The sequence below is a fragment of the Scatophagus argus genome, chromosome 15, assembly GCF_020382885.2.
Source record: "Scatophagus argus isolate fScaArg1 chromosome 15, fScaArg1.pri, whole genome shotgun sequence".
NCBI classification, from domain to species: Eukaryota; Metazoa; Chordata; class Actinopteri; family Scatophagidae; genus Scatophagus; species Scatophagus argus.
The window spans coordinates 16144707-16169917 of NC_058507.1; the positions used below are offsets into that span (position 1 = coordinate 16144707).

Consider the following 25211-nt stretch of genomic DNA (forward strand, 5'->3'; position numbering starts at 1 on the left):
TCACTCAGCTGGCCTGGGAACGCCTTGGGGTCCACCCGGAAGAGCTGGAGGAAGTGTCTGGGGAGAGGGAAGTCTGGGTATCCCTGCTCAAGCTGCTGCCCCCGCGACCCGGTCCCGGATAAAGCGGAAGAAGATGGATGGATGGATGGATGGATGTACAAACTGTAATAATTTAACAAAACAATTGAATATTTTTAAAATGTGCTTAGAACACAAAAGTTAGTTGTGACTTGAGTCTTCAAGTGTGTGTCCATCCACCTGAGTGGAAACACCAGAACATTTTTTTGGTTGGCTGAGTTGGAAAAGTTGGTGTTTTGAGGCAAAGAAAGATGCGATTGAGTTGACCTCATGCTGGTGTTCAAGCAGCACCGCTTGTTCTCTTCTTGTGTGGTGAGTTTTTGCTCGCTCATTCCTCTCCGGTGTGACTGAGATGCCGGCCTCTACTTATGTAGACACTTGTCAGACGTAATAATGTCTTACTGCTCATGTCTCTTTCTCCATCTGCTTGCTTTTCAGTGATGTCACCATGTTCACTGGTTTCAACCATCAACAAGTAAAATGTTTACAGGACAAAGGTAACAAAAGTACAAAAATGAGATCAGAGATAAGTTGTACTAAAGCACGACAAGCCTTGAAAATTGGTTTCTCAAGCTCAGAATATGTATTTTACAGACAATATGTGGTTTGGTGGCAGAAGAGGACCATGATTCACTTGCTGTGAGAAGCAACAGCAGCAGCTTTCTGTGCACAGCTGCACAAAGATGATGAGCACAAACGTCAGTCTGGAGCTGATGATCCAATTCTATGTAACACAACACTTAAAACTGTATTTCATGACCGGAGCCACGTATGTACCTATTTGAAGATGCTGCAGGATCCCTGAAAGGTGTCATGTGACTGTTTGTCTGGTGCCCTGCCCCTACCAGGTGTGCCTCGCTCTTCTGACATTGTGTGAACAGTAAAATCAGCAGGCGCTGAAGGCATCAGCCACGAGTATTTAAGTGTGGAGAAGATGTGACTGATATTCAGACCGGGGAAAGACGAGGAACCGCAATCGCACCTCTGTGGTGAGTCCTTCTTGTTCCTGCGGATGTTGTAAGGAAACTGAGCGGAAGTTTTCTTTGAGCTCTTTGGCATAGAAAATTGAACCAAAATGCAGACCTGACTCGCTGTAGGCTACAATACATTGGCACTGAATGCTGTTTCTAACAGAGATGAACTGTGTGATATTTCCACAGTCCATTCCAGCTGTAGAGCGCTGAGAGAATCACCCCTGAGCCATGCGTCCTCTCGTGGTTTCTGCCATCTTACTTCTGGTGGCTCTGATGCACATGGCGGAGGCTAACGTTGGTAAGAATCACCCCATCACTAATGTTCTACACAGAGGAACCCAACAGGAAGCCAAACATGACAAACTTTCTTCTGTCTTAAAGCTACAATTTCTAGAATCTGTAACAGCAAGTATCCAGACGTAAAATGCAACGTGAAAGACTGGTACAGGCTGGATAACAAGCGATGCATGAAGATCTACGTAGAACGCCTGACCTTTTCTGATGCAGAGGTGACACACACTCACATATGTGAGAATGGGGACACAAATTCCTTTCAGACAGTCGTGGTGAAATGGATGTGATTCTTCTTCTTATTTCTCTTTATTTCAGAAACGTTGTAAGGCAGACGGTGGGCAACTGGTGTCAATACACAACCTTGACAACTATGACAAAGTGCTGTGTAACATGTTCAGGTTTGCTATTAGGAAACAGGTTTTCTGGATTGGAGCCAGGAGAGGTGGGGTGAGTCCTGAATTCCTCTGTACATACATAAGGAGGATGAGTGAGTGGAGAGCTGATGGATGGATGAATCAAATACTGCGATGACTGACAGAAAGAAAAATGCTGTTTCTTCTTCCCATTTGACTGACCTTTTCTTTCTAGCATGGCTTTTATTGGGTTGATGGAAGTGGACGCATGGGGTTCAGCAGATGGGCGAGATGGCAACCAGACAACTGGTTTAACAGGGAGCACTGTGTCGAGATGAATTACGGGAGTAAGTTAGAAAGAAATGGGGCAGTGGGAGTGTTTATGAATCAAAGGGGTGAAGAAAATAAATTGAGTGACTTATCTGTACATAATAACAAAAGGTTATTCAGTCTTGACTCTGACTTCATGTCATTAAACCAGTGGAGGATTCAGACAGAGTGTTTTAATTTACGTAAATGTTGAATTCACATAATGACACGGCTGGTGTTCATGTTGTGTTTTCCAGGTTGGGGACGTTGGAACGATGAAAACTGCAATTCCAAGAGGCCCTTTATGTGTGCCAAAAACATGTGATCATCATCAGTAATGTTTGATTGACAAGATGATCTTTTAAAATGTGCTGCAGCTGGGCTTGTTTCATGGCAACCACTGCAAACATGCAGCAAGTTTTAAGCATTAAGAAAAAAGAACAAAAAATGACTCCAATAAACTATCAGCATCAGAAAACACACGTCCATGGTTCTTGTTTTATTTGTGTGTTCTGCTCACGTGATTGTTGGTGATTATCGTTTTCTGTTGTCTAGATTTAGAATTAGTTATCTATTTGATTAAAATACATGGTTGTCAGTTCACTTTTAAGGACATTTAATATCTACACACCTCAAAACCTTTAACAGAATGGTCTCAACAAGGCAATAAGTCTGTGATTCTCATGACAAAGTTGATTGATCCCAGTGCTTTCTCTGTCAGTTTCTCTGCCACAGAATCTAATGTGGTCGGCTCCTGTGTCCATGTCCTCATCACACGTTTCTTTCTTCTACCTCATAGCGTCAGTTTTGCATGTTTTTGTTTTTCTGCCACATTTGACGATTTTTGGTTTATTTTCATCATGAAATGAATTGTGTTTGTAATGTGTGTCTCGACAATTTTTATCATTTCTTATACATTTTATATGTCTTGTCAATTCCCAAGAAGGTATAAGACGTTCCTTTTGCGTTACCTGAGTCTTGAACTCACAACTTTTTCCAGCAATGGTACATTGTTATGCAACTCTGTCCATGTACTCCCCCCCCCACCCTCTCTCTCTCTCTCTCTCTCTCTCTCACAACCCAAGCGGTCAAGGCAGATGGCTGCCCACGTTGAGCCGGGGTCTGCTCCGAGGTTTCTGCCTTCTAAAAGGAAGTTTTTCCGTGCCACTGTCGCCAAGTGCTCGCTCATGGGGGTCTTGTTGGGTTACTCTGCACCAACACATGTCTAGAGCTTGGCCTAGACATGCTCTAATCGGAAAGCATCATCAAACAACTTTTATGATTAATGGTTATGATTTGGCACTATATAAGTACATTTCGTTGAATACATTGAATTGAATATTAAACAAGTAACACCTTTTAATTAAAATGCACTTGATGACCTAATTATTGAGAGATGTGTCGACAAACCTTGGAAAGTGAGAATTTGTTTGTGAAGCTAGTAGCTAAGCTACTGCCTAACCATCACCACAAGAGAGGAACACTGACCGTGCAAAGACTGACCTCAGTTCAGCTGAACTACCATCTTACTCTACATCAAATAGGTCCAATAATTTAAGTTTTCTTTCTACTTATGTTTTTTAAATTTGAGTTCTCCCCTGTCTACTGGGTAATAATGCTAGCTTGTTAGTTAGCATTAATGCTTGCTAATTAGCCTTTGAGAATCAAAACACAAGTCATAATTTTAGTGCTGCTTTGAAACTGTTTGAAAGGCTTCTGAATCTTTTTTCTTCCAAGTCTCTTCTTTCTTCTCAAGTTACTCAAAAGCTGGAAATTCACATTAATGCATTTATTTTAAAAAACTGTAAAACGAATTTCAGTTTGACAAAGTCAAAAATAACAACAAATACTTAACCGGGCCGTGTATAAAGACAAATATGAGATAATAGGACTCAAAGTCAAACTGCTCAGTGCACATTTCTTTAGCACCATACTTGCAATGTTTGCTTTGCAGTTACTGTATGCTTGTGAGATGTAAACACTTATTGTATGTGACATCTTCAGAATTTTGTGCTTGTTGCTGTTTTGTGGTTGCTTTTTCTTGATGACTGTTCACATAAATGTTTCATTTGAAATACTGTGTACTTTTAACAAATCCAACAATGTCTGAAAAACCTTTCCTCAGGCTAGAATATGTTTGAAATGAAATGAGTTATTTTGATGAGCGAAAAAAACTCATCAAAGATTTTGTAAATGAACTAATGACAGAAAATTTGGTAAAAGCAGAGTCAATTTTTTAAATTCACATTTCAGTTTATGAACTGATGAAACGCTGAGAATAAAGGCCATTGAACTTTGGTGAAACTGAGCCATGGAAGTATCTTTCAGGATGCAGACGTACCCTGGTTGAATATTTAAAAGAATAAAGATGTGGAAACCCAAAATTGAAGAGACACGTGACAGTCTTTTAGTGGAATAACGTGTTGATCTTGGCTCTCAACACAAAACAATTGTTCTGCAATATTAATAATAATGGTACAAGTGTTTCCCTAAGGCTTCTTTCAGTACAGAAGACGTGACTTTTATCACCATCCTTTTTTACAAGAGGGGATCAGGTGGCTTTTTCACCTGGGTGTAGTTTGTCCTTATGGGTAGAAAGCAGAGCAACATTAGGCCTAACTGGATGTGGTTATGGTTAGTTCATAAAGGCTTCCTCTGGTTTGTTATGTGATCCATTGGCTACTTTTCAGTTACTTGTAACTAGCAGTGCAAGCTTCCCATCATAGTTTTGTATGTCTGTGTTCATTCTGTACCGTAGGAGCCCAGTGTGTCCATGAACTGATCACTTTGGTTAAATATTAGAAAATAACATGCTGACTTGAAGCATGAGACAGGACGTTTGGTCTGGTCTGTGATGGTCATGTGGTTTGACATCCAACTTTCTACCCTGACTGTCTCTGTCCAACATTTTGCTGCAGTGTAATTATGTCCCACTGCTTCCTGTTGTTCGTCTTTGCCGACCAAGCTCAGTCCATCCCAAAGATGACTGAGGCTTTCTACCATTGTGACCCAGTCACAAACTGTAATAATTTAACAAAACAATTGTATATTTTTAAAATGTGCTTAGAACACAAAAGTTAGTTGTGACTTGAGTCTTCAAGTGTGTGTCCATCCACCTGCGGAACATTTTTTTGGTTGGCTGAGCTGGAAAAGTTGGTGTTTTGAGGCAAAGAAAGATGCGATTGAGTTGACCTCATGCTGGTGTTCAAGCAGCACCGCTTGTTCTCTTCTTGTGTGGTGAGTTTTTGCTCGCTCATTCCTCTCCGGTGTGACTGAGATGCCGGCCTCTACTTATGTAGACACTTGTCAGACGTAATAATGTCTTACTGCTCATGTCTCTTTCTCCATCTGCTTGCTTTTCAGTGATGTCACCATGTTCACTGGTTTCAACCATCAACAAGTAAAATGTTTACAGGACAAAGGTAACAAAAGTACAAAAATGAGATCAGAGATAAGTTGTACTAAAGCACGACAAGCCTTGAAAATTGGTTTCTCAAGCTCAGAATATGTATTTTACAGACAATATGTGGTTTGGTGGCAGAAGAGGACCATGATTCACTTGCTGTGAGAAGCAACAGCAGCAGCTTTCTGTGCACAGCTGCACAAAGAAGATGAGCACAAACGTCAGTCTGGAGCTGATGATCCAATTCTGTGTAACACAACACTTAAAACTGTATTTCATGACCGGAGCCACGTATGTACCTATTTGAAGATGCTGCAGGATCCCTGAAAGGTGTCATGTGACTGTTTGTCTGGTGCCCTGCCCCTACCAGGTGTGCCTCGCTCTTCTGACATTGTGTGAACATTAAAATCAGCAGGCGCTGAAGGCATCAGCCACGAGTATTTAAGTGTGGAGAAGATGCGACTGATATTCAGACCGGGGAAAGACGAGGAACCGCAATCGCACCTCTGTGGTGAGTCCTTCTTGTTCCTGTGGATGTTGTAAGGAAACTGAGCGGAAGTTTTCTTTGAGCTCTTTGGCATAGAAAATTGAACCAAAATGCAGACCTGACTCGCTGTAGGCTACAATATATTGGCACTGAATGCTGTTTCTAACAGAGATGAACTGTGTGATATTTCCACAGTCCATTCCAGCTGTAGAGCGCTGAGAGAATCACCCCTGAGCCATGCGTCCTCTCGTGGTTTCTGCCATCTTACTTCTGGTGGCTCTGATGCACATGGCGGAGGCTAACGTTGGTAAGAATCACCCCATCACTAATGTTCTACACAGAGGAACCCAACAGGAAGCCAAACATGACAAACTTTCTTCTGTCTTAAAGCTACAATTTCTAGAATCTGTAACAGCAAGTATCCAGACGTAAAATGCAATGTGAAAGACTGGTACAGGCTGGATAACAAGCGATGCATGAAGATCTACGTAGAACGCCTGACCTTTTCTGATGCAGAGGTGACACACACTCACATATGTGAGAATGGGGACACAAATTCCTTTCAGACAGTCGTGGTGAAATGGATGTGATTCTTCTTCTTATTTCTCTTTATTTCAGAAACGTTGTAAGGCAGACGGTGGGCAACTGGTGTCAATACACAACCTTGACAACTATGACAAAGTGCTGTGTAACATGTTCAGGTTTGCTATTAGGAAACAGGTTTTCTGGATTGGAGCCAGGAGAGGTGGGGTGAGTCCTGAATTCCTCTGTACATACATAAGGAAGATGAGTGAGTGGAGAGCTGATGGATGGATGAATCAAATACTGTGATGACTGACAGAAAGAAAAATGCTGTTTCTTCTTCCCATTTGACTGACCTTTTCTTTCTAGCATGGCTTTTATTGGGTTGATGGAAGTGGACGCATGGGGTTCAGCAGATGGGCGTCACGCCAACCAGACAACTGGTTTTTCAGGGAGCACTGTGTCGAGATGAATTACGGGAGTAAGTTAGAAAGAAATGGGGCAGTGGGAGTGTTTATGAATCAAAGGGGTGAAGAAAATAAATGGCGTAACTTATCTGTACATAACAACAAAAGGTTATTCAGTCTTGACTCTGACTTCATGTCATTAAACCAGTGGAGGATTCAGACAGAGTGTTTTAATTTACGTAAATGTTGAATTCACATAATAACACGGCTGGTGTTCATGTTGTGTTTTCCAGGTTGGGGACGTTGGAACGATGAAAACTGCAATTCCAAGAGGCCCTTTATGTGTGCCAAAAACATGTGATCATCATCAGTAATGTTTGATTGACAAGGTGATCTTTTAAAATGTGCTGCAGCTGGGTTTGTTTCATGGTAACCACTGCAAACATGCAGCAAGTTTTAAGCATTAAGAAAAAAGAACAAAAAATGACTCCAATAAACTATCAGCATCAGAAAACACACGTCCATGGTTCTTGTTTTATTTGTGTGTTCTGCTCACATGATTGTTGGTGCCATTGTGGAGGTACTCAAAAAGAATCCATCTGTACTGATGTCATCACATCAATGCAAAACACAAACTATTAAAATATGAATCTGTAGAGACATAATGCAGACTGATGCTGCAGCATGTTTTGTAAATGATGACCGTTTAATGAGGGTTCTCCATGTGGGTGTTGGTTAGATACAGGTTCCTATTCTTTCCAAAAGTTTTCCAGCTTTCTTTTCAATACGGCGCCTGACTAACTCAAAAATTAAAATATATGAAAGACCTTTCAGTGATGATGTGTTTATGCCCATGTTTTACCATTGTGTGCAAACAAACTTTGTTCATCCTTCTGGTTATTTGTGGTGTTTGAAGTAAGACAAGACGAGCATCGGGAAGATGTTTCCAATTCACCAATGGATATGAATTGAGGTGAACTGCAGAATAATGGAGTAAATACTCATAGGCAGATTTACTTCATTCATCTTTTGCCCAGGCAGCACAAAGACAGCTCACTGAAGTGTCACCGGTTTCCCCACCAGAGGGAAACTCCTGGAGAGCTCTCAAATTCCTGAGGAAACAGAATGATGATGCTGTCTAAAGTCTAAAACTTTCAGGTTGGCTTCATGCCATTTCTATAACAATCAAACAAACAGTTACATTTCATCATCAGTTTCCTGTTACTCACATCTTGTACCATCATGCGAGAGCCTGCAGCTTTTTGTCGGAAATTTAACAAAGTTTTAAGTTTCCTCTGACATGAGCAAATAGGAGGGGAGGGCTCTTACACACAGTAAGGGAATTCCCTACGACTGTCATTAGCTGACAGGCTGATTCTGCTGGCAAAATATTATTTCCTCTCCTTACACATTTTATGTGCAAAAATATTACTACAAACAGCTAACAAATTGGATAATGGCATCGATAATGGCACTCTGGATAAACTTGTCAAACTATGGAGCTGAAGATATTCATTTGAAAATGTCTTTCCTCCAACCTCCACACACTAATGATCTCATTGTTTTGTCTTTTTGTTTCCTCTCCATAGGGGGAACCTTACACTGTTAACTGTACAAGTGAGTATAATTTCAAGAATTTCGTTCTAATAACTGACGGTTACGACGGTCATTGTACGCTGCCACCGGTGAGCACAATTGATTAAAAACAAAACCCTGTCAGTCAACGTACATGTTATAATGATCAGAATTTACTCTAATGGTATAATTGCTGCATTGGTTATTAATATTTACATCCTTTGTTCTCTCACATTTGCTTCTGAGGAGCATTTCTTTTCACCCCATCCTCCAACATCACTATGTACTGCAGACCATCAGTAATCAAGTATGTTTGTGTTTTCTGAAGATGTCAGACTGAGCTGCTGAACCCAATGGCCCATGTGGCTCACCAGACAGAAGGAAGGAAGGCACTAAATTCAGACCTTACATGCAAGTACATCATTCTCATTGCACAGTTAGTAAGCACATGCCCAAGACCCTGACACTTTTGAAAAGCAACCAGTTTGCCAGTTTTGTAAGGTATGTCAACTCTGACCTTAAAATTAGGGGAAAAATAGATGAATTAATATATTTAATGTGGGCCAGTTTTTTTGTTTCAATGTAAGAGACTGCACTGCCATCTGGTGGCAGCGGACTGTTGCTGAACCTCTGAAGTGCCCGTTGATCATAATGAGGAAAAAAGTCAACATGTTTTCTGTTGTCTAGATTTAGAATTAGTTATCTATTTGATTAAAATACATGGTTGTCAGTTCACTTTTAAGGACATTTAATATCTACACACCTCAAAACCTTTAACAGAATGGTCTCAACAAGGCAATAAGTCTGTGATTCTCATGACAAAGTTGATTGATCCCAGTGCTTTCTCTGTCAGTTTCTCTGCCACAGAATCTAATGTGGTCGGCTCCTGTGTCCATGTCCTCATCACACGTTTCTTTCTTCTACCTCATAGCGTCAGTTTTGCATGTTTTTGTTTTTTTGCCACATTTGACGATTTTTGGTTTATTTTCATCATGAAATGAATTGTGTTTGTAATGTGTGTCTCGACAATTTTTATCATTTCTTATACATTTTATATGTCTTAAAAAACTTCACGTTCGATTTTCTAACATGTGTTAAAAGGTCAGTTTCCTTTACTGCATGCTTGCTGAGCCTCACACTAACTTCTAAGTCAATGGGCCCTCAGGACTTCAACTGAAGAGTACCTGTTCCCAGATTCAATGTACAAGATACTATTGCGTTCTAACCTGAAGCATTGAGGTGGAGGATGACAAAGGAGGAAGATGAGGAGGAGAAGGACCAAATGAGAAATACAGCAGGCCCATGAACAGAACTGCCTGGACCAGAATTGTCGTTAAACCTTGATGCTATGTCTCTAATTTTCACAGGACAATTCCCAAGAAGGTATAAGACGTTCCTTTTGCGTTACCTGAGTCTTGAACTCACAACTTTTTCCAGCAATGGTACATTGTTATGCAACTCTGTCCATGTACTCCCCCCCCCCCTCTCTCTCTCTCTCTCTCTCTCTCTCTCTCTCTCTCTCTCTCTCTCACAACCCAAGCGGTCAAGGCAGATGGCTGCCCACGTTGAGCCGGGGTCTGCTCCGAGGTTTCTGCCTTCTAAAAGGAAGTTTTTCCGTGCCACTGTCGCCAAGTGCTCGCTCATGGGGGTCTTGTTGGGTTACTCTGCACCAACACATGTCTAGAGCTTGGCCTAGACATGCTCTAATCGGAAAGCATCATCAAACAACTTTTATGATTAATGGTTATGATTTGGCACTATATAAGTACATTTAATTGAATACATTGAATTGAATATCAAACAAGTAACACCTTTTAATTAAAATGCACTTGATGACCTAATTATTGAGAGATGTGTCGACAAACCTTGGAAAGTGAGAATTTGTTTGTGAAGCTAGTAGCTAAGCTACTGCCTAACCATCACCACAAGAGAGGAACACTGACCGTGCAAAGACTGACCTCAGTTCAGCTGAACTACCATCTTACTCTACATCAAATAGGTCCAATAATTTAAGTTTTCTTTCTACTTATGTTTTTTAAATTTGAGTTCTCCCCTGTCAACTGGGTAATAATGCTAGCTTGTTAGTTAGCATAAATTCTTGCTAATTAGCCTTTGAGACTCAAAACACAAGTCATAATTTTAGTGCTGCTTTGAAACTGTTTGAAAGGCTTCTGTATCTTTTTTCTTCCAAGTCTCTTCTTTCTTCTCAAGTTACTCAAAAGCTGGAAATTCACATTAATGCATTTATTTTAAAAAACTGTAAAACGAATTTCAGTTTGACAAAGTCAAAAATAACAACAAATACTTAACCGGGCCGTGTATAAAGACAAATATGAGATAATAGGACTCAAAGTCAAACTGCTCAGTGCACATTTCTTTAGCACCATACTTGCAATATTTGCTTTGCAGTTACTGTATGCTTGTGAGATGTAAACACTTATTGTATGTGACATCTTCAGAATTTTGTGCTTGTTGCTGTTTTGTGGTTGCTTTTTCTTGATGACTGTTCACATAAATGTTTCATTTGAAATACTGTGTACTTTTAACAAATCCAACAATGTCTGAAAAACCTTTCCTTAGGCTAGAATATGTTTGAAATGAAATGAGTTATTTTGATGAGCAAAAAAACTCATCAAAGATTTTGTAAATGAACTAATGACAGAAAATTTGGTAAAAGCAGAGTCAATTTTTTAAATTCACATTTCAGTTTATGAACTGATGAAACGCTGAGAATAAAGGCCATTGAACTTTGGTGAAACTGAGCCATGGAAGTATCTTTCAGGATGCAGACGTACCCTGGTTGAATATTTAAAAGAATAAAGATGTGGAAACCCAAAATTGAAGAGACACGTGACAGTCATTTTGTGGAATAACGTGTTGATCTTGGCTCTCAACACAAAACAATTGTTCTGCAATATTAATAATAATGGTACAAGTGTTTCCCTAAGGCTTCTTTCAGTACAGAAGACGTGACTTTTATCACCATCCTATTTTACAAGATGGGATCAGGTGGCTTTTTCACCTGGGTGTAGTTTGTCCTTATGGGTAGAAAGCAGAGCAACATTAGGCCTCACTGGATGTGGTTATGGTTAGTTCATAAAGGCTTCCTCTGGTTTGTTATGTGATCCATTGGCTACTTTCAGTTACTTGTAACTAGCAGTGCAAACGTCCCATCATAGTTTTGTATGTCTGTGTTCATTCTGTACCGTAGGAGCCCAGTGTGTCCATGAACTGATCACTTTGGTTAAATATTAGAAAATAACATGCTGACTTGAAGCATGAGACGGGACGTTTGGTCTGGTCTGTGATGGTCATGTGGTTTGACATCCAACTTTCTACCCTGACTGTCTCTGTCCAACATTTTGCTGCAGTGTAATTATGTCCCACTGCTTCCTGTTGTTCGTCTTTGCCGACCAAGCTCAGTCCATCCCAAAGATGACTGAGGCTTTCTACCATTGTGACCCAGTCACAAACTGTAATAATTTAACAAAACAATTGAATATTTTTAAAATGTGCTTAGAACACAAAAGTTAGTTGTGACTTGAGTCTTCAAGTGTGTGTCCATCCACCTGAGTGGAAACACCAGAACATTTTTTTGGTTGGCTGAGTTGGAAAAGTTGGTGTTTTGAGGCAAAGAAAGATGCGATTGAGTTGACCTCATGCTGGTGTTCAAGCAGCACCGCTTGTTCTCTTCTTGTGTGGTGAGTTTTTGCTCGCTCATTCCTCTCCGGTGTGACTGAGATGCCGGCCTCTACTTATGTAGACACTTGTCAGACGTAATAATGTCTTACTGCTCATGTCTCTTTCTCCATCTGCTTGCTTTTCAGTGATGTCACCATGTTCACTGGTTTCAACCATCAACAAGTAAAATGTTTACAGGACAAAGGTAACAAAAGTACAAAAATGAGATCAGAGATAAGCTCAGAATATGTATTTTACAGACAATATGTGGTTTGGTGGCAGAAGAGGACCATGATTCACTTGCTGTGAGAAGCAACAGCAGCAGCTTTCTGTGCACAGCTGCACAAAGAAGATGAGCACAAACGTCAGTCTGGAGCTGATGATCCAATTCTGTGTAACACAACACTTAAAACTGTATTTCATGACCGGAGCCACGTATGTACCTATTTGAAGATGCTGCAGGATCCCTGAAAGGTGTCATGTGACTGTTTGTCTGGTGCCCTGCCCCTACCAGGTGTGCCTCGCTCTTCTGACATTGTGTGAACAGTAAAATCAGCAGGCGCTGAAGGCATCAGCCACGAGTATTTAAGTGTGGAGAAGATGCGACTGATATTCAGACCGGGGAAAGACGAGGAACCGCAATCGCACCTCTGTGGTGAGTCCTTCTTGTTCCTGCGGATGTTGTAAGGAAACTGAGCGGAAGTTTTCTTTGAGCTCTTTGGCATAGAAAATTGAACCAAAATGCAGACCTGACTCGCTGTAGGCTACAATACATTGGCACTGAATGCTGTTTCTAACAGAGATGAACTGTGTGATATTTCCACAGTCCATTCCAGCTGTAGAGCGCTGAGAGAATCACCCCTGAGCCATGCGTCCTCTCGTGGTTTCTGCCATCTTACTTCTGGTGGCTCTGATGCACATGGCGGAGGCTAACGTTGGTAAGAATCACCCCATCACTAATGTTCTACACAGAGGAACCCAACAGGAAGCCAAACATGACAAACTTTCTTCTGTCTTAAAGCTACAATTTCTAGAATCTGTAACAGCAAGTATCCAGACGTAAAATGCAACGTGAAAGACTGGTACAGGCTGGATAACAAGCGATGCATGAAGATCTACGTACAATTCCTGACCTTTTCTGATGCAGAGGTGACACACACTCACATATGTGAGAATGGGGACACAAATTCCTTTCAGACAGTCGTGGTGAAATGGATGTGATTCTTCTTCTTATTTCTCTTTATTTCAGAAACGTTGTAAGGCAGACGGTGGGCAACTGGTGTCAATACACAACCTTGACAACTATGACAAAGTGCTGTGTAACATGTTCAGGTTTGCTATTAGGAAACAGGTTTTCTGGATTGGAGCCAGGAGAGGTGGGGTGAGTCCTGAATTCCTCTGTACATACATAAGGAAGATGAGTGAGTGGAGAGCTGATGGATGGATGAATCAAATACTACGATGACTGACAGAAAGAAAAATGCTGTTTCTTCTTCCCATTTGACTGACCTTTTCTTTCTAGCATGGATTTTATTGGGTTGATGGAAGTGGACGCATGGGGTTCAGCAGATGGGCGAGATGGCAACCAGACAACTGGTTTAACAGGGAGCACTGTGTCGAGATGAATTACGGGAGTAAGTTAGAAAGAAATGGGGCAGTGGGAGTGTTTATGAATCAAAGGGGTGAAGAAAATAAATTGAGTGACTTATCTGTACATAATAACAAAAGGTTATTCAGTCTTGACTCTGACTTCATGTCATTAAACCAGTGGAGGATTCAGACAGAGTGTTTTAATTTACGTAAATGTTGAATTCACATAATAACACGGCTGGTGTTCATGTTGTGTTTTCCAGGTTGGGGACGTTGGAACGATGAAAACTGCAATTCCAAGAGGCCCTTTATGTGTGCCAAAAACATGTGATCATCATCAGTAATGTTTGATTGACAAGATGATCTTTTAAAATGTGCTGCAGCTGGGCTTGTTTCATGGCAACCACTGCAAACATGCAGCAAGTTTTAAGCATTAAGAAAAAAGAACAAAAAATGACTCCAATAAACTATCAGCATCAGAAAACACACGTCCATGGTTCTTGTTTTATTTGTGTGTTCTGCTCACATGATTGTTGGTGATTATCGTTTTCTGTTGTCTAGATTTAGAATTAGTTATCTATTTGATTAAAATACATGGTTGTCAGTTCACTTTTAAGGACATTTAATATCTACACACCTCAAAACCTTTAACAGAATGGTCTCAACAAGGCAATAAGTCTGTGATTCTCATGACAAAGTTGATTGATCCCAGTGCTTTCTCTGTCAGTTTCTCTGCCACAGAATCTAATGTGGTCGGCTCCTGTGTCCATGTCCTCATCACACGTTTCTTTCTTCTACCTCATAGCGTCAGTTTTGCATGTTTTTGTTTTTTTGCCACATTTGACGATTTTTGGTTTATTTTCATCATGAAATGAATTGTGTTTGTAATGTGTGTCTCGACAATTTTTATCATTTCTTATACATTTTATATGTCTTAAAAAACTTCACGTTCGATTTTCTAACATGTGTTAAAAGGTCAGTTTCCTTTACTGCATGCTTGCTGAGCCTCACACTAACTTCTAAGTCAATGGGCCCTCAGGACTTCAACTGAAGAGTACCTGTTCCCAGATTCAATGTACAAGATACTATTGCGTTCTAACCTGAAGCATTGAGGTGGAGGATGACAAAGGAGGAAGATGAGGAGGAGAAGGACCAAATGAGAAATACAGCAGGCCCATGAACAGAACTGCCTGGACCAGAATTGTCGTTAAACCTTGATGCTATGTCTCTAATTTTCACAGGACAATTCCCAAGAAGGTATAAGACGTTCCTTTTGCGTTACCTGAGTCTTGAACTCACAACTTTTTCCAGCAATGGTACATTGTTATGCAACTCTGTCCATGTACTCCCCCCCACCCTCTCTCTCTCTCTCTCTCTCTCTCTCTCTCTCTCTCTCTCTCTCACAACCCAAGCGGTCAAGGCAGATGGCTGCCCACGTTGAGCCGGGGTCTGCTCCGAGGTTTCTGCCTTCTAAAAGGAAGTTTTTCCGTGCCACTGTCGCCAAGTGCTCGCTCATGGGGGTCTTGTTGGGTTACTCTGCACCAACACATGTCTAGAGCTTGGCCTAGACATGCTCTAATCGGAAAGCATCATCAAACAACTTTTATGATTAATGGTTATGATTTGGCACTATATAAGTACATTTAATTGAATACATTGAATTGAATATCAAACAAGTAACACCTTTTAATTAAAATGCACTTGATGACCTAATTATTGAGAGATGTGTCGACAAACCTTGGAAAGTGAGAATTTGTTTGTGAAGCTAGTAGCTAAGCTACTGCCTAACCATCACCACAAGAGAGGAACACTGACCGTGCAAAGACTGACCTCAGTTCAGCTGAACTACCATCTTACTCTACATCAAATAGGTCCAATAATTTAAGTTTTCTTTCTACTTATGTTTTTTAAATTTGAGTTCTCCCCTGTCAACTGGGTAATAATGCTAGCTTGTTAGTTAGCATAAATTCTTGCTAATTAGCCTTTGAGACTCAAAACACAAGTCATAATTTTAGTGCTGCTTTGAAACTGTTTGAAAGGCTTCTGTATCTTTTTTCTTCCAAGTCTCTTCTTTCTTCTCAAGTTACTCAAAAGCTGGAAATTCACATTAATGCATTTATTTTAAAAAACTGTAAAACGAATTTCAGTTTGACAAAGTCAAAAATAACAACAAATACTTAACCGGGCCGTGTATAAAGACAAATATGAGATAATAGGACTCAAAGTCAAACTGCTCAGTGCACATTTCTTTAGCACCATACTTGCAATATTTGCTTTGCAGTTACTGTATGCTTGTGAGATGTAAACACTTATTGTATGTGACATCTTCAGAATTTTGTGCTTGTTGCTGTTTTGTGGTTGCTTTTTCTTGATGACTGTTCACATAAATGTTTCATTTGAAATACTGTGTACTTTTAACAAATCCAACAATGTCTGAAAAACCTTTCCTTAGGCTAGAATATGTTTGAAATGAAATGAGTTATTTTGATGAGCAAAAAAACTCATCAAAGATTTTGTAAATGAACTAATGACAGAAAATTTGGTAAAAGCAGAGTCAATTTTTTAAATTCACATTTCAGTTTATGAACTGATGAAACGCTGAGAATAAAGGCCATTGAACTTTGGTGAAACTGAGCCATGGAAGTATCTTTCAGGATGCAGACGTACCCTGGTTGAATATTTAAAAGAATAAAGATGTGGAAACCCAAAATTGAAGAGACACGTGACAGTCTTTTAGTGGAATAACGTGTTGATCTTGGCTCTCAACACAAAACAATTGTTCTGCAATATTAATAATAATGGTACAAGTGTTTCCCTAAGGCTTCTTTCAGTACAGAAGACGTGACTTTTGTCACCATCCTTTTTTACAAGATGGGATCAGGTGGCTTTTTCACCTGGGTGTAGTTTGTCCTTATGGGTAGAAAGCAGAGCAACATTAGGCCTAACTGGATGTGGTTATGGTTAGTTCATAAAGGCTTCCTCTGGTTTGTTATGTGATCCATTGGCTACTTTCAGTTACTTGTAACTAGCAGTGCAAGCTTCCCATCATAGTTTTGTATGTCTGTGTTCATTCTGTACCGTAGGAGCCCAGTGTGTCCATGAACTGATCACTTTGGTTAAATATTAGAAAATAACATGCTGACTTGAAGCATGAGACAGGACGTTTGGTCTGGTCTGTGATGGTCATGTGGTTTGACATCCAACTTTCTACCCTGACTGTCTCTGTCCAACTTTTTGCTGCAGTGTACAAACTGTAATAATTTAACAAAACAATTGAATATTTTTAAAATGTGCTTAGAACACAAAAGTTAGTTGTGACTTGAGTCTTCAAGTGTGTGTCCATCCACCTGAGTGGAAACACCAGAACATTTTTTTGGTTGGCTGAGTTGGAAAAGTTGGTGTTTTGAGGCAAAGAAAGATGCGATTGAGTTGACCTCATGCTGGTGTTCAAGCAGCACCGCTTGTTCTCTTCTTGTGTGGTGAGTTTTTGCTCGCTCATTCCTCTCCGGTGTGACTGAGATGCCGGCCTCTACTTATGTAGACACTTGTCAGACGTAATAATGTCTTACTGCTCATGTCTCTTTCTCCATCTGCCTGCTTTTCAGTGATGTCACCATGTTCACTGGTTTCAACCATCAACAAGTAAAATGTTTACAGGACAAAGGTAACAAAAGTACAAAAATGAGATCAGAGATAAGTTGTACTAAAGCACGACAAGCCTTGAAAATTGGTTTCTCAAGCTCAGAATATGTATTTTACAGACAATATGTGGTTTGGTGGCAGAAGAGGACCATGATTCACTTGCTGTGAGAAGCAACAGCAGCAGCTTTCTGTGCACAGCTGCACAAAGAAGATGAGCACAAACGTCAGTCTGGAGCTGATGATCCAATTCTGTGTAACACAACACTTAAAACTGTATTTCATGACCGGAGCCACGTATGTACCTATTTGAAGATGCTGCAGGATCCCTGAAAGGTGTCATGTGACTGTTTGTCTGGTGCCCTGCCCCTACCAGGTGTGCCTCGCTCTTCTGACATTGTGTGAACAGTAAAATCAGCAGGCGCTGAAGGCATCAGCCACGAGTATTTAAGTGTGGAGAAGATGCGACTGATATTCAGACCGGGGAAAGACGAGGAACCACAATCGCACCTCTGTGGTGAGTCCTTCTTGTTCCTGTGGATGTTGTAAGGAAACTGAGCGGAAGTTTTCTTTGAGCTCTTTGGCATAGAAAATTGAACCAAAATGCAGACCTGACTCGCTGTAGGCTACAATACATTGGCACTGAATGCTGTTTCTAACAGAGATGAACTGTGTGATATTTCCACAGTCCATTCCAGCTGTAGAGCGCTGAGAGAATCACCCCTGAGCCATGCGTCCTCTCGTGGTTTCTGCCATCTTACTTCTGGTGGCTCTGATGCACATGGCGGAGGCTAACGTTGGTAAGAATCACCCCATCACTAATGTTCTACACAGAGGAACCCAACAGGAAGCCAAACATGACAAACTTTCTTCTGTCTTAAAGCTACAATTTCTAGAATCTGTAACAGCAAGTATCCAGACGTAAAATGCAACGTGAAAGACTGGTACAGGCTGGATAACAAGCGATGCATGAAGATCTACGTAGAACGCCTGACCTTTTCTGATGCAGAGGTGACACACACTCACATATGTGAGAATGGGGACACAAATTCCTTTCAGACAGTCGTGGTGAAATGGATGTGATTCTTCTTCTTATTTCTCTTTATTTCAGAAACGTTGTAAGGCAGACGGTGGGCAACTGGTGTCAATACACAACCTTGACAACTATGACAAAGTGCTGTGTAACATGTTCAGGTTTGCTATTAGGAAACAGGTTTTCTGGATTGGAGCCAGGAGAGGTGGGGTGAGTCCTGAATTCCTCTGTACATACATAAGGAAGATGAGTGAGTGGAGAGCTGATGGATGGATGAATCAAATACTACGATGACTGACAGAAAGAAAAATGCTGTTTCTTCTTCCCATTTGACTGACCTTTTCTTTCTAGCATGGCTTTTATTGGGTTGATGGAAGTGGACGCATGGGGTTCAGCAGATGGGCGAGATGGCAACCAGACAACTGGTTTAACAGGGAGCACTGTGTCGAGATGAATTACGGGAGTAAGTTAGAAAGAAATGGGGCAGTGGGAGTGTTTATGAATTAAAGGGGTGAAGAAAATAAATTGAGTGACTTATCTGTACATAATAACAAAAGGTTATTCAGTCTTGACTCTGACTTCATGTCATTAAACCAGTGGAGGATTCAGACAGAGTGTTTTAATTTACGTAAATGTTGAATTCACATAATAACACGGCTGGTGTTCATGTTGTGTTTTCCAGGTTGGGGACGTTGGAACGATGAAAACTGCAATTCCAAGAGGCCCTTTATGTGTGCCAAAAACATGTGATCATCATCAGTAATGTTTGATTGACAAGATGATCTTTTAAAATGTGCTGCAGCTGGGCTTGTTTCATGGCAACCACTGCAAACATGCAGCAAGTTTTAAGCATTAAGAAAAAAGAACAAAAAATGACTCCAATAAACTATCAGCATCAGAAAACACACGTCCATGGTTCTTGTTTTATTTGTGTGTTCTGCTCACATGATTGTTGGTGATTATCGTTTTCTGTTGTCTAGATTTAGAATTAGTTATCTATTTGATTAAAATACATGGTTGTTAGTTCACTTTTAAGGACATTTAATATCTACACACCTCAAAACCTTTAACAGAATGGTCTCAACAAGGCAATAAGTCTGTGATTCTCATGACAAAGTTGATTGATCCCAGTGCTTTCTCTGTCAGTTTCTCTGCCACAGAATCTAATGTGGTCGGCTCCTGTGTCCATGTCCTCATCACACGTTTCTTTCTTCTACCTCATAGCGTCAGTTTTGCATGTTTTTGTTTTTTTGCCACATTTGACGATTTTTGGTTTATTTTCATCATGAAATGAATTGTGTTTGTAATGTGTGTCTCGACAATTTTTATCATTTCTTATACATTTTATATGTCTTAAAAAACTTCACGTTCGATTTTCTAACATGTGTTAAAAGGTCAGTTTCCTTTACTGCATGCTTGCTGAGCCTCACACTAACTTCTAAGTCAATGGGCCCTCAGGACTTCAACTGAAGAGTACCTGTTCCCAGATTCAATGTACAAGATACTATTGCGTTCTAACCTGAAGCATTGAGGTGGAGGATGACAAAGGAGGAAGATGAGGAGGAGAAGGACCAAATGAGAAATACAGCAGGCCCATGAACAGAACTGCCTGGACCAGAATTGTCGTTAAACCTTGATGCTATGTCTCTAATTTTCACAGGACAATTCCCAAGAAGGTATAAGACGTTCCTTTTGCGTTACCTGAGTCTTGAACTCACAACTTTTTCCAGCAATGGTACATTGTTATGCAACTCTGTCCATGTACTCCCCCCCCACCCTCTCTCTCTCTCTCTCTCTCTCTCTCTCTCTCTCTCTCTCTCTCTCTCTCTCTCTCTCTCTCTCTCACAACCCAAGCGGTCAAGGCAGATGGCTGCCCACGTTGAGCCGGGGTCTGCTCCGAGGTTTCTGCCTTCTAAAAGGAAGTTTTTCCGTGCCACTGTCGCCAAGTGCTCGCTCATGGGGGTCTTGTTGGGTTACTCTGCACCAACACATGTCTAGAGCTTGGCCTAGACATGCTCTAATCGGAAAGCATCATCAAACAACTTTTATGATTAATGGTTATGATTTGGCACTATATAAGTACATTTAATTGAATACATTGAATTGAATATCAAACAAGTAACACCTTTTAATTAAAATGCACTTGATGACCTAATTATTGAGAGATGTGTCGACAAACCTTGGAAAGTGAGAATTTGTTTGTGAAGCTAGTAGCTAAGCTACTGCCTAACCATCACCACAAGAGAGGAACACTGACCGTGCAAAGACTGACCTCAGTTCAGCTGAACTACCATCTTACTCTACATCAAATAGGTCCAATAATTTAAGTTTTCTTTCTACTTATGTTTTTTAAATTTGAGTTCTCCCCTGTCTACTGGGTAATAATGCTAGCTTGTTAGTTAGCATTAATGCTTGCTAATTAGCCTTTGAGACTCAAAACACAAGTCATAATTTTAGTGCTGCTTTGAAACTGTTTGAAAGGCTTCTGTATCTTTTTTCTTCCAAGTCTCTTCTTTCTTCTCAAGTTACTCAAAAGCTGGAAATTCACATTAATGCATTTATTTTAAAAAACTGTAAAACGAATTTCAGTTTGACAAAGTCAAAAATAACAACAAATACTTAACCGGGCCGTGTATAAAGACAAATATGAGATAATAGGACTCAAAGTCAAACTGCTCAGTGCACATTTCTTTAGCACCATACTTGCAATATTTGCTTTGCAGTTACTGTATGCTTGTGAGATGTAAACACTTATTGTATGTGACATCTTCAGAATTTTGTGCTTGTTGCTGTTTTGTGGTTGCTTTTTCTTGATGACTGTTCACATAAATGTTTCATTTGAAATACTGTGTACTTTTAACAAATCCAACAATGTCTGAAAAACCTTTCCTCAGGCTAGAATATGTTTGAAATGAAATGAGTTATTTTGCTGAACAAGAAAACCCACCAAAGATTTTGTAAATGAACTAATGGCAGAAAATTTGGTAAAAGCAGAGTCAATTTTTTAAATTCACATTCCAGTTTATGAACTGATGAAACGCTGAGAATAAAGGCCATTGAACTTGGGTGAAACTGAGCCATGGAAGTATCTTTCAGGATGCAGACGTACCCTGGTTGAATATTTAAAAGAATAAAGATGTGGAAACCCAAAATTGAAGAGACACGTGACAGTCATTTTGTGGAATAACGTGTTGATCTTGGCTCTCAACACAAAACAATTGTTCTGCAATATTAATAATAATGGTACAAGTGTTTCCCTAAGGCTTCTTTCAGTACAGAAGACGTGACTTTTATCACCATCCTTTTTTACAAGATGGGATCAGGTGGCTTTTTCACCTGGGTGTAGTTTGTCCTTATGGGTAGAAAGCAGAGCAACATTAGGCCTCACTGGATGTGGTTATGGTTAGTTCATAAAGGCTTCCTCTGGTTTGTTATGTGATCCATTGGCTACTTTCAGTTACTTGTAACTAGCAGTGCAAGCTTCCCATCATAGTTTTGTATGTCTGTGTTCATTCTGTACCGTAGGAGCCCAGTGTGTCCATGAACTGATCACTTTGGTTAAATATTAGAAAATAACATGCTGACTTGAAGCATGAGACAGGACGTTTGGTCTGGTCTGTGATGGTCATGTGGTTTGACATCCAACTTTCTACCCTGACTGTCTCTGTCCAACTTTTTGCTGCAGTGTACAAACTGGGTGAGGAGCTCTTAGGGTGAGGAGCTCTGTCACCCGGGAGGAGCTCGGAGTAGAGCCGCTGCTCCTCCACATCGAAAGGAGCCAGTTGAGGTGGCTCGGGCATTTGTCCCGAATGTCCCCTGGACGCCTTCCTGGGGAGGTGTTCCGGGCATGCCCCACCGGGAGGAGGCCCCGAGGAAGACCCAGGACACGCTGGAGGGACTATGTCACTCAGCTGGCCTGGGAACGCCTTGGGGTCCACCCGGAAGAGCTGGAGGAAGTGTCTGGGGAGAGGGAAGTCTGGGTATCCCTGCTCAAGCTGCTGTCCCCGCGACCCGGTCCCGGATAAAGCGGAAGAAGATGGATGGATGGATGGATGGATGTACAAACTGTAATAATTTAACAAAACAATTGAATATTTTTAAAATGTGCTTAGAACACAAAAGTTAGTTGTGACTTGAGTCTTCAAGTGTGTGTCCATCCACCTGAGTGGAAACACCAGAACATTTTTTTGGTTGGCTGAGCTGGAAAAGTTGGTGTTTTGAGGCAAAGAAAGATGCGATTGAGTTGACCTCATGCTGGTGTTCAAGCAGCACCGCTTGTTCTCTTCTTGTGTGGTGAGTTTTTGCTCGCTCATTCCTCTCCGGTGTGACTGAGATGCCGGCCTCTACTTATGTAGACACTTGTCAGACGTAATAATGTCTTACTGCTCATGTCTCTTTCTCCATCTGCTTGCTTTTCAGTGATGTCACCATGTTCACTGGTTTCAACCATCAACAAGTAAAATGTTTACAGGACAAAGGTAACAAAAGTACAAAAATGAGATCAGAGATAAGTTGTACTAAAGCACGACAAGCCTTGAAAATTGGTTTCTCAAGCTCAGAATATGTATTTTACAGACAATATGTGGTTTGGTGGCAGAAGAGGACCATGATTCACTTGCTGTGAGAAGCAACAGCAGCAGCTTTCTGTGCACAGCTGCACAAAGAAGATGAGCACAAACGTCAGTCTGGAGCTGATGATCCAATTCTGTGTAACACAACACTTAAAACTGTATTTCATGACCGGAGCCACGTATGTACCTATTTGAAGATGCTGCAGGATCCCTGAAAGGTGTCATGTGACTGTTTGTCTGGTGCCCTGCCCCTACCAGGTGTGCCTCGCTCTTCTGACATTGTGTGAACAGTAAAATCAGCAGGCGCTGAAGGCATCAGCCACGAGTATTTAAGTGTGGAGAAGATGTGACTGATATTCAGACCGGGGAAAGACGAGGAACCGCAATCGCACCTCTGTGGTGAGTCCTTCTTGTTCCTGTGGATGTTGTAAGGAAACTGAGCGGAAGTTTTCTTTGAGCTCTTTGGCATAGAAAATTGAACCAAAATGCAGACCTGACTCGCTGTAGGCTACAATACATTGGCACTGAATGCTGTTTCTAACAGAGATGAACTGTGTGATATTTCCACAGTCCATTCCAGCTGTAGAGCGCTGAGAGAATCACCCCTGAGCCATGCGTCCTCTCGTGGTTTCTGCCATCTTACTTCTGGTGGCTCTGATGCACATGGCGGAGGCTAACGTTGGTAAGAATCACCCCATCACTAATGTTCTACACAGAGGAACCCAGCAGGAAGCCAAACATGACAAACTTTCTTCTGTCTTAAAGCTACAATTTCTAGAATCTGTAACAGCAAGTATCCAGACGTAAAATGCAATGTGAAAGACTGGTACAGGCTGGATAACAAGCGATGCATGAAGATCTACGTAGAACGCCTGACCTTTTCTGATGCAGAGGTGACACACACTCACATATGTGAGAATGGGGACACAAATTCCTTTCAGACAGTCGTGGTGAAATGGATGTGATTCTTCTTCTTATTTCTCTTTATTTCAGAAACGTTGTAAGGCAGACGGTGGGCAACTGGTGTCAATACACAACCTTGACAACTATGACAAAGTGCTGTGTAACATGTTCAGGTTTGCTATTAGGAAACAGGTTTTCTGGATTGGAGCCAGGAGAGGTGGGGTGAGTCCTGAATTCCTCTGTACATACATAAGGAAGATGAGTGAGTGGAGAGCTGATGGATGGATGAATCAAATACTGCGATGACTGACAGAAAGAAAAATGCTGTTTCTTCTTCCCATTTGACTGACCTTTTCTTTCTAGCATGGATTTTATTGGGTTGATGGAAGTGGACGCATGGGGTTCAGCAGATGGGCGAGATGGCAACCAGACAACTGGTTTAACAGGGAGCACTGTGTCGAGATGAATTACGGGAGTAAGTTAGAAAGAAATGGGGCAGTGGGAGTGTTTATGAATCAAAGGGGTGAAGAAAATAAATTGAGTGACTTATCTGTACATAATAACAAAAGGTTATTCAGTCTTGACTCTGACTTCATGTCATGAAACCAGTGGAGGATTCAGACAGAGTGTTTTAATTTCCGTAAATGTTGAATTCACATAATGACACGGCTGGTGTTCATGTTGTGTTTTCCAGGTTGGGGACGTTGGAACGATGAAAACTGCAATTCCAAGAGGCCCTTTATGTGTGCCAAAAACATGTGATCATCATCAGTAATGTTTGATTGACAAGATGATCTTTTAAAATGTGCTGCAGCTGGGCTTGTTTCATGGTAACCACTGCAAACATGCAGCAAGTTTTAAGCATTATGAAAAAAGAACAAAAAAATGACTCCAATAAACTATCAGCATCAGAAAACACACGTCCATGGTTCTTGTTTTATTTGTGTGTTCTGCTCACATGATTGTTGGTGCCATTGTGGAGGTACTCAAAAAGAATCCATCTGTACTGATGTCATCACATCAATGCAAAACACAAACTATTAAAATATGAATCTGTAGAGACATAATGCAGACTGATGCTGCAGCATGTTTTGTAAATGATGACCGTTTAATGAGGGTTCTCCATGTGGGTGTTGGTTAGATACAGGTTCCTATTCTTTCCAAAAGTTTTCCAGCTTTCTTTTCAATACGGCGCCTGACTAACTCAAAAATTAAAATATATGAAAGACCTTTCAGCGATGATGTGTTTATGCCCATGTTTTACCATTGTGTGCAAACAAACTTTGTTCATCCTTCTGGTTATTTGTGGTGTTTGAAGTAAGACAAGACGAGCATCGGGAAGATGTTTCTAATTCACCAATGGATATGAATTGAAGTGAACTGCAGAATAAT

General features: G+C 40.8%; 3 protein-coding genes and 2 long non-coding RNA genes across 10 annotated transcripts; all 5 read left to right on the top strand.

Moving 5' to 3' along the window:
• Positions 1-818: 818 nt before the first annotated feature.
• LOC124072463 (lectin-like) lies at positions 819-2486 on the top strand. The gene is made up of 6 exons (XM_046413914.1): positions 819-1067; positions 1239-1350; positions 1434-1561; positions 1662-1793; positions 1935-2046; positions 2266-2486. Exons 2-6 carry the CDS (start codon positions 1281-1283, stop codon positions 2331-2333), a joined length of 510 nt encoding a protein of 169 aa, XP_046269870.1. The 5' UTR covers positions 819-1067; positions 1239-1280; the 3' UTR covers positions 2334-2486.
• A 2667-nt stretch (positions 2487-5153) lies between these two features.
• LOC124072050 (C-type lectin lectoxin-Lio2-like) lies at positions 5154-7246 on the top strand. Of its 3 annotated transcripts, none has more exons than XM_046413184.1 (7): positions 5154-5661; positions 5782-5922; positions 6094-6205; positions 6289-6416; positions 6517-6648; positions 6790-6901; positions 7121-7246. In XM_046413184.1, exons 3-7 carry the CDS (start codon positions 6136-6138, stop codon positions 7186-7188), a joined length of 510 nt encoding a protein of 169 aa, XP_046269140.1. In that variant the 5' UTR covers positions 5154-5661; positions 5782-5922; positions 6094-6135; the 3' UTR covers positions 7189-7246. The 3 variants fall into 3 exon arrangements, with proteins under 3 accessions (XP_046269140.1, XP_046269139.1, XP_046269138.1); XM_046413183.1 differs by having other exon boundaries at positions 5154-5430; positions 5528-5922; XM_046413182.1 differs by having other exon boundaries at positions 5154-5922.
• A 4202-nt stretch (positions 7247-11448) lies between these two features.
• On the top strand, positions 11449-14157 carry LOC124072053. The gene is made up of 6 exons (XR_006845443.1): positions 11449-12288; positions 12344-12738; positions 12910-13021; positions 13105-13232; positions 13333-13717; positions 13937-14157. It is a non-coding gene; the product is annotated as an uncharacterized LOC124072053 (long non-coding RNA).
• A 1503-nt stretch (positions 14158-15660) lies between these two features.
• LOC124072049 (lectin-like) lies at positions 15661-19248 on the top strand. 2 transcript variants are annotated; one of them, XM_046413181.1, is made up of 7 exons: positions 15661-17337; positions 17435-17829; positions 18001-18112; positions 18196-18323; positions 18424-18555; positions 18697-18808; positions 19028-19248. In XM_046413181.1, the coding sequence occupies exons 3-7, from the start codon at positions 18043-18045 to the stop codon at positions 19093-19095; spliced, it is 510 nt and encodes a 169-aa protein (XP_046269137.1). In that variant the 5' UTR covers positions 15661-17337; positions 17435-17829; positions 18001-18042; the 3' UTR covers positions 19096-19248. The 2 variants fall into 2 exon arrangements, with proteins under 2 accessions (XP_046269137.1, XP_046269136.1); XM_046413180.1 differs by having other exon boundaries at positions 15661-17829.
• Positions 19249-22423: 3175 nt separating this feature from the next.
• LOC124072052 lies at positions 22424-24739 on the top strand. 3 transcript variants are annotated; one of them, XR_006845442.1, is made up of 6 exons: positions 22424-23054; positions 23175-23315; positions 23487-23598; positions 23682-23809; positions 23910-24294; positions 24514-24739. It is a non-coding gene; the product is annotated as an uncharacterized LOC124072052 (long non-coding RNA). The 3 variants fall into 3 exon arrangements; XR_006845441.1 differs by having other exon boundaries at positions 22424-22823; positions 22921-23315; XR_006845440.1 differs by having other exon boundaries at positions 22424-23315.
• The last annotated feature ends 472 nt before the right edge of the window (positions 24740-25211 follow it).

What these genes read in the sequence shown, in the direction of transcription:
- LOC124072050 (XM_046413182.1), top strand. Translation starts at nt 6,136, where the DNA reads ATGCGTCCTCTCGTGGTTTCTGCCATCTTACTTCTGGTGGCTCTGATG. An exon ending in TGACCTTTTCTGATGCAGAG is followed by an intron (nt 6,417 to 6,516) that starts GTGACACACACT and finishes TCTTTATTTCAG; the next exon opens with AAACGTTGTAAGGCAGACGG. An exon ending in TTGGAGCCAGGAGAGGTGGG is followed by an intron (nt 6,649 to 6,789) that starts GTGAGTCCTGAA and finishes TTTTCTTTCTAG; the next exon opens with CATGGCTTTTATTGGGTTGA.
- LOC124072049 (XM_046413180.1), top strand. Translation starts at nt 18,043, where the DNA reads ATGCGTCCTCTCGTGGTTTCTGCCATCTTACTTCTGGTGGCTCTGATG. An exon ending in TGACCTTTTCTGATGCAGAG is followed by an intron (nt 18,324 to 18,423) that starts GTGACACACACT and finishes TCTTTATTTCAG; the next exon opens with AAACGTTGTAAGGCAGACGG. An exon ending in TGTCGAGATGAATTACGGGA is followed by an intron (nt 18,809 to 19,027) that starts GTAAGTTAGAAA and finishes TGTGTTTTCCAG; the next exon opens with GTTGGGGACGTTGGAACGAT.
- LOC124072463 (XM_046413914.1), top strand. Translation starts at nt 1,281, where the DNA reads ATGCGTCCTCTCGTGGTTTCTGCCATCTTACTTCTGGTGGCTCTGATG. An exon ending in TGACCTTTTCTGATGCAGAG is followed by an intron (nt 1,562 to 1,661) that starts GTGACACACACT and finishes TCTTTATTTCAG; the next exon opens with AAACGTTGTAAGGCAGACGG. An exon ending in TGTCGAGATGAATTACGGGA is followed by an intron (nt 2,047 to 2,265) that starts GTAAGTTAGAAA and finishes TGTGTTTTCCAG; the next exon opens with GTTGGGGACGTTGGAACGAT.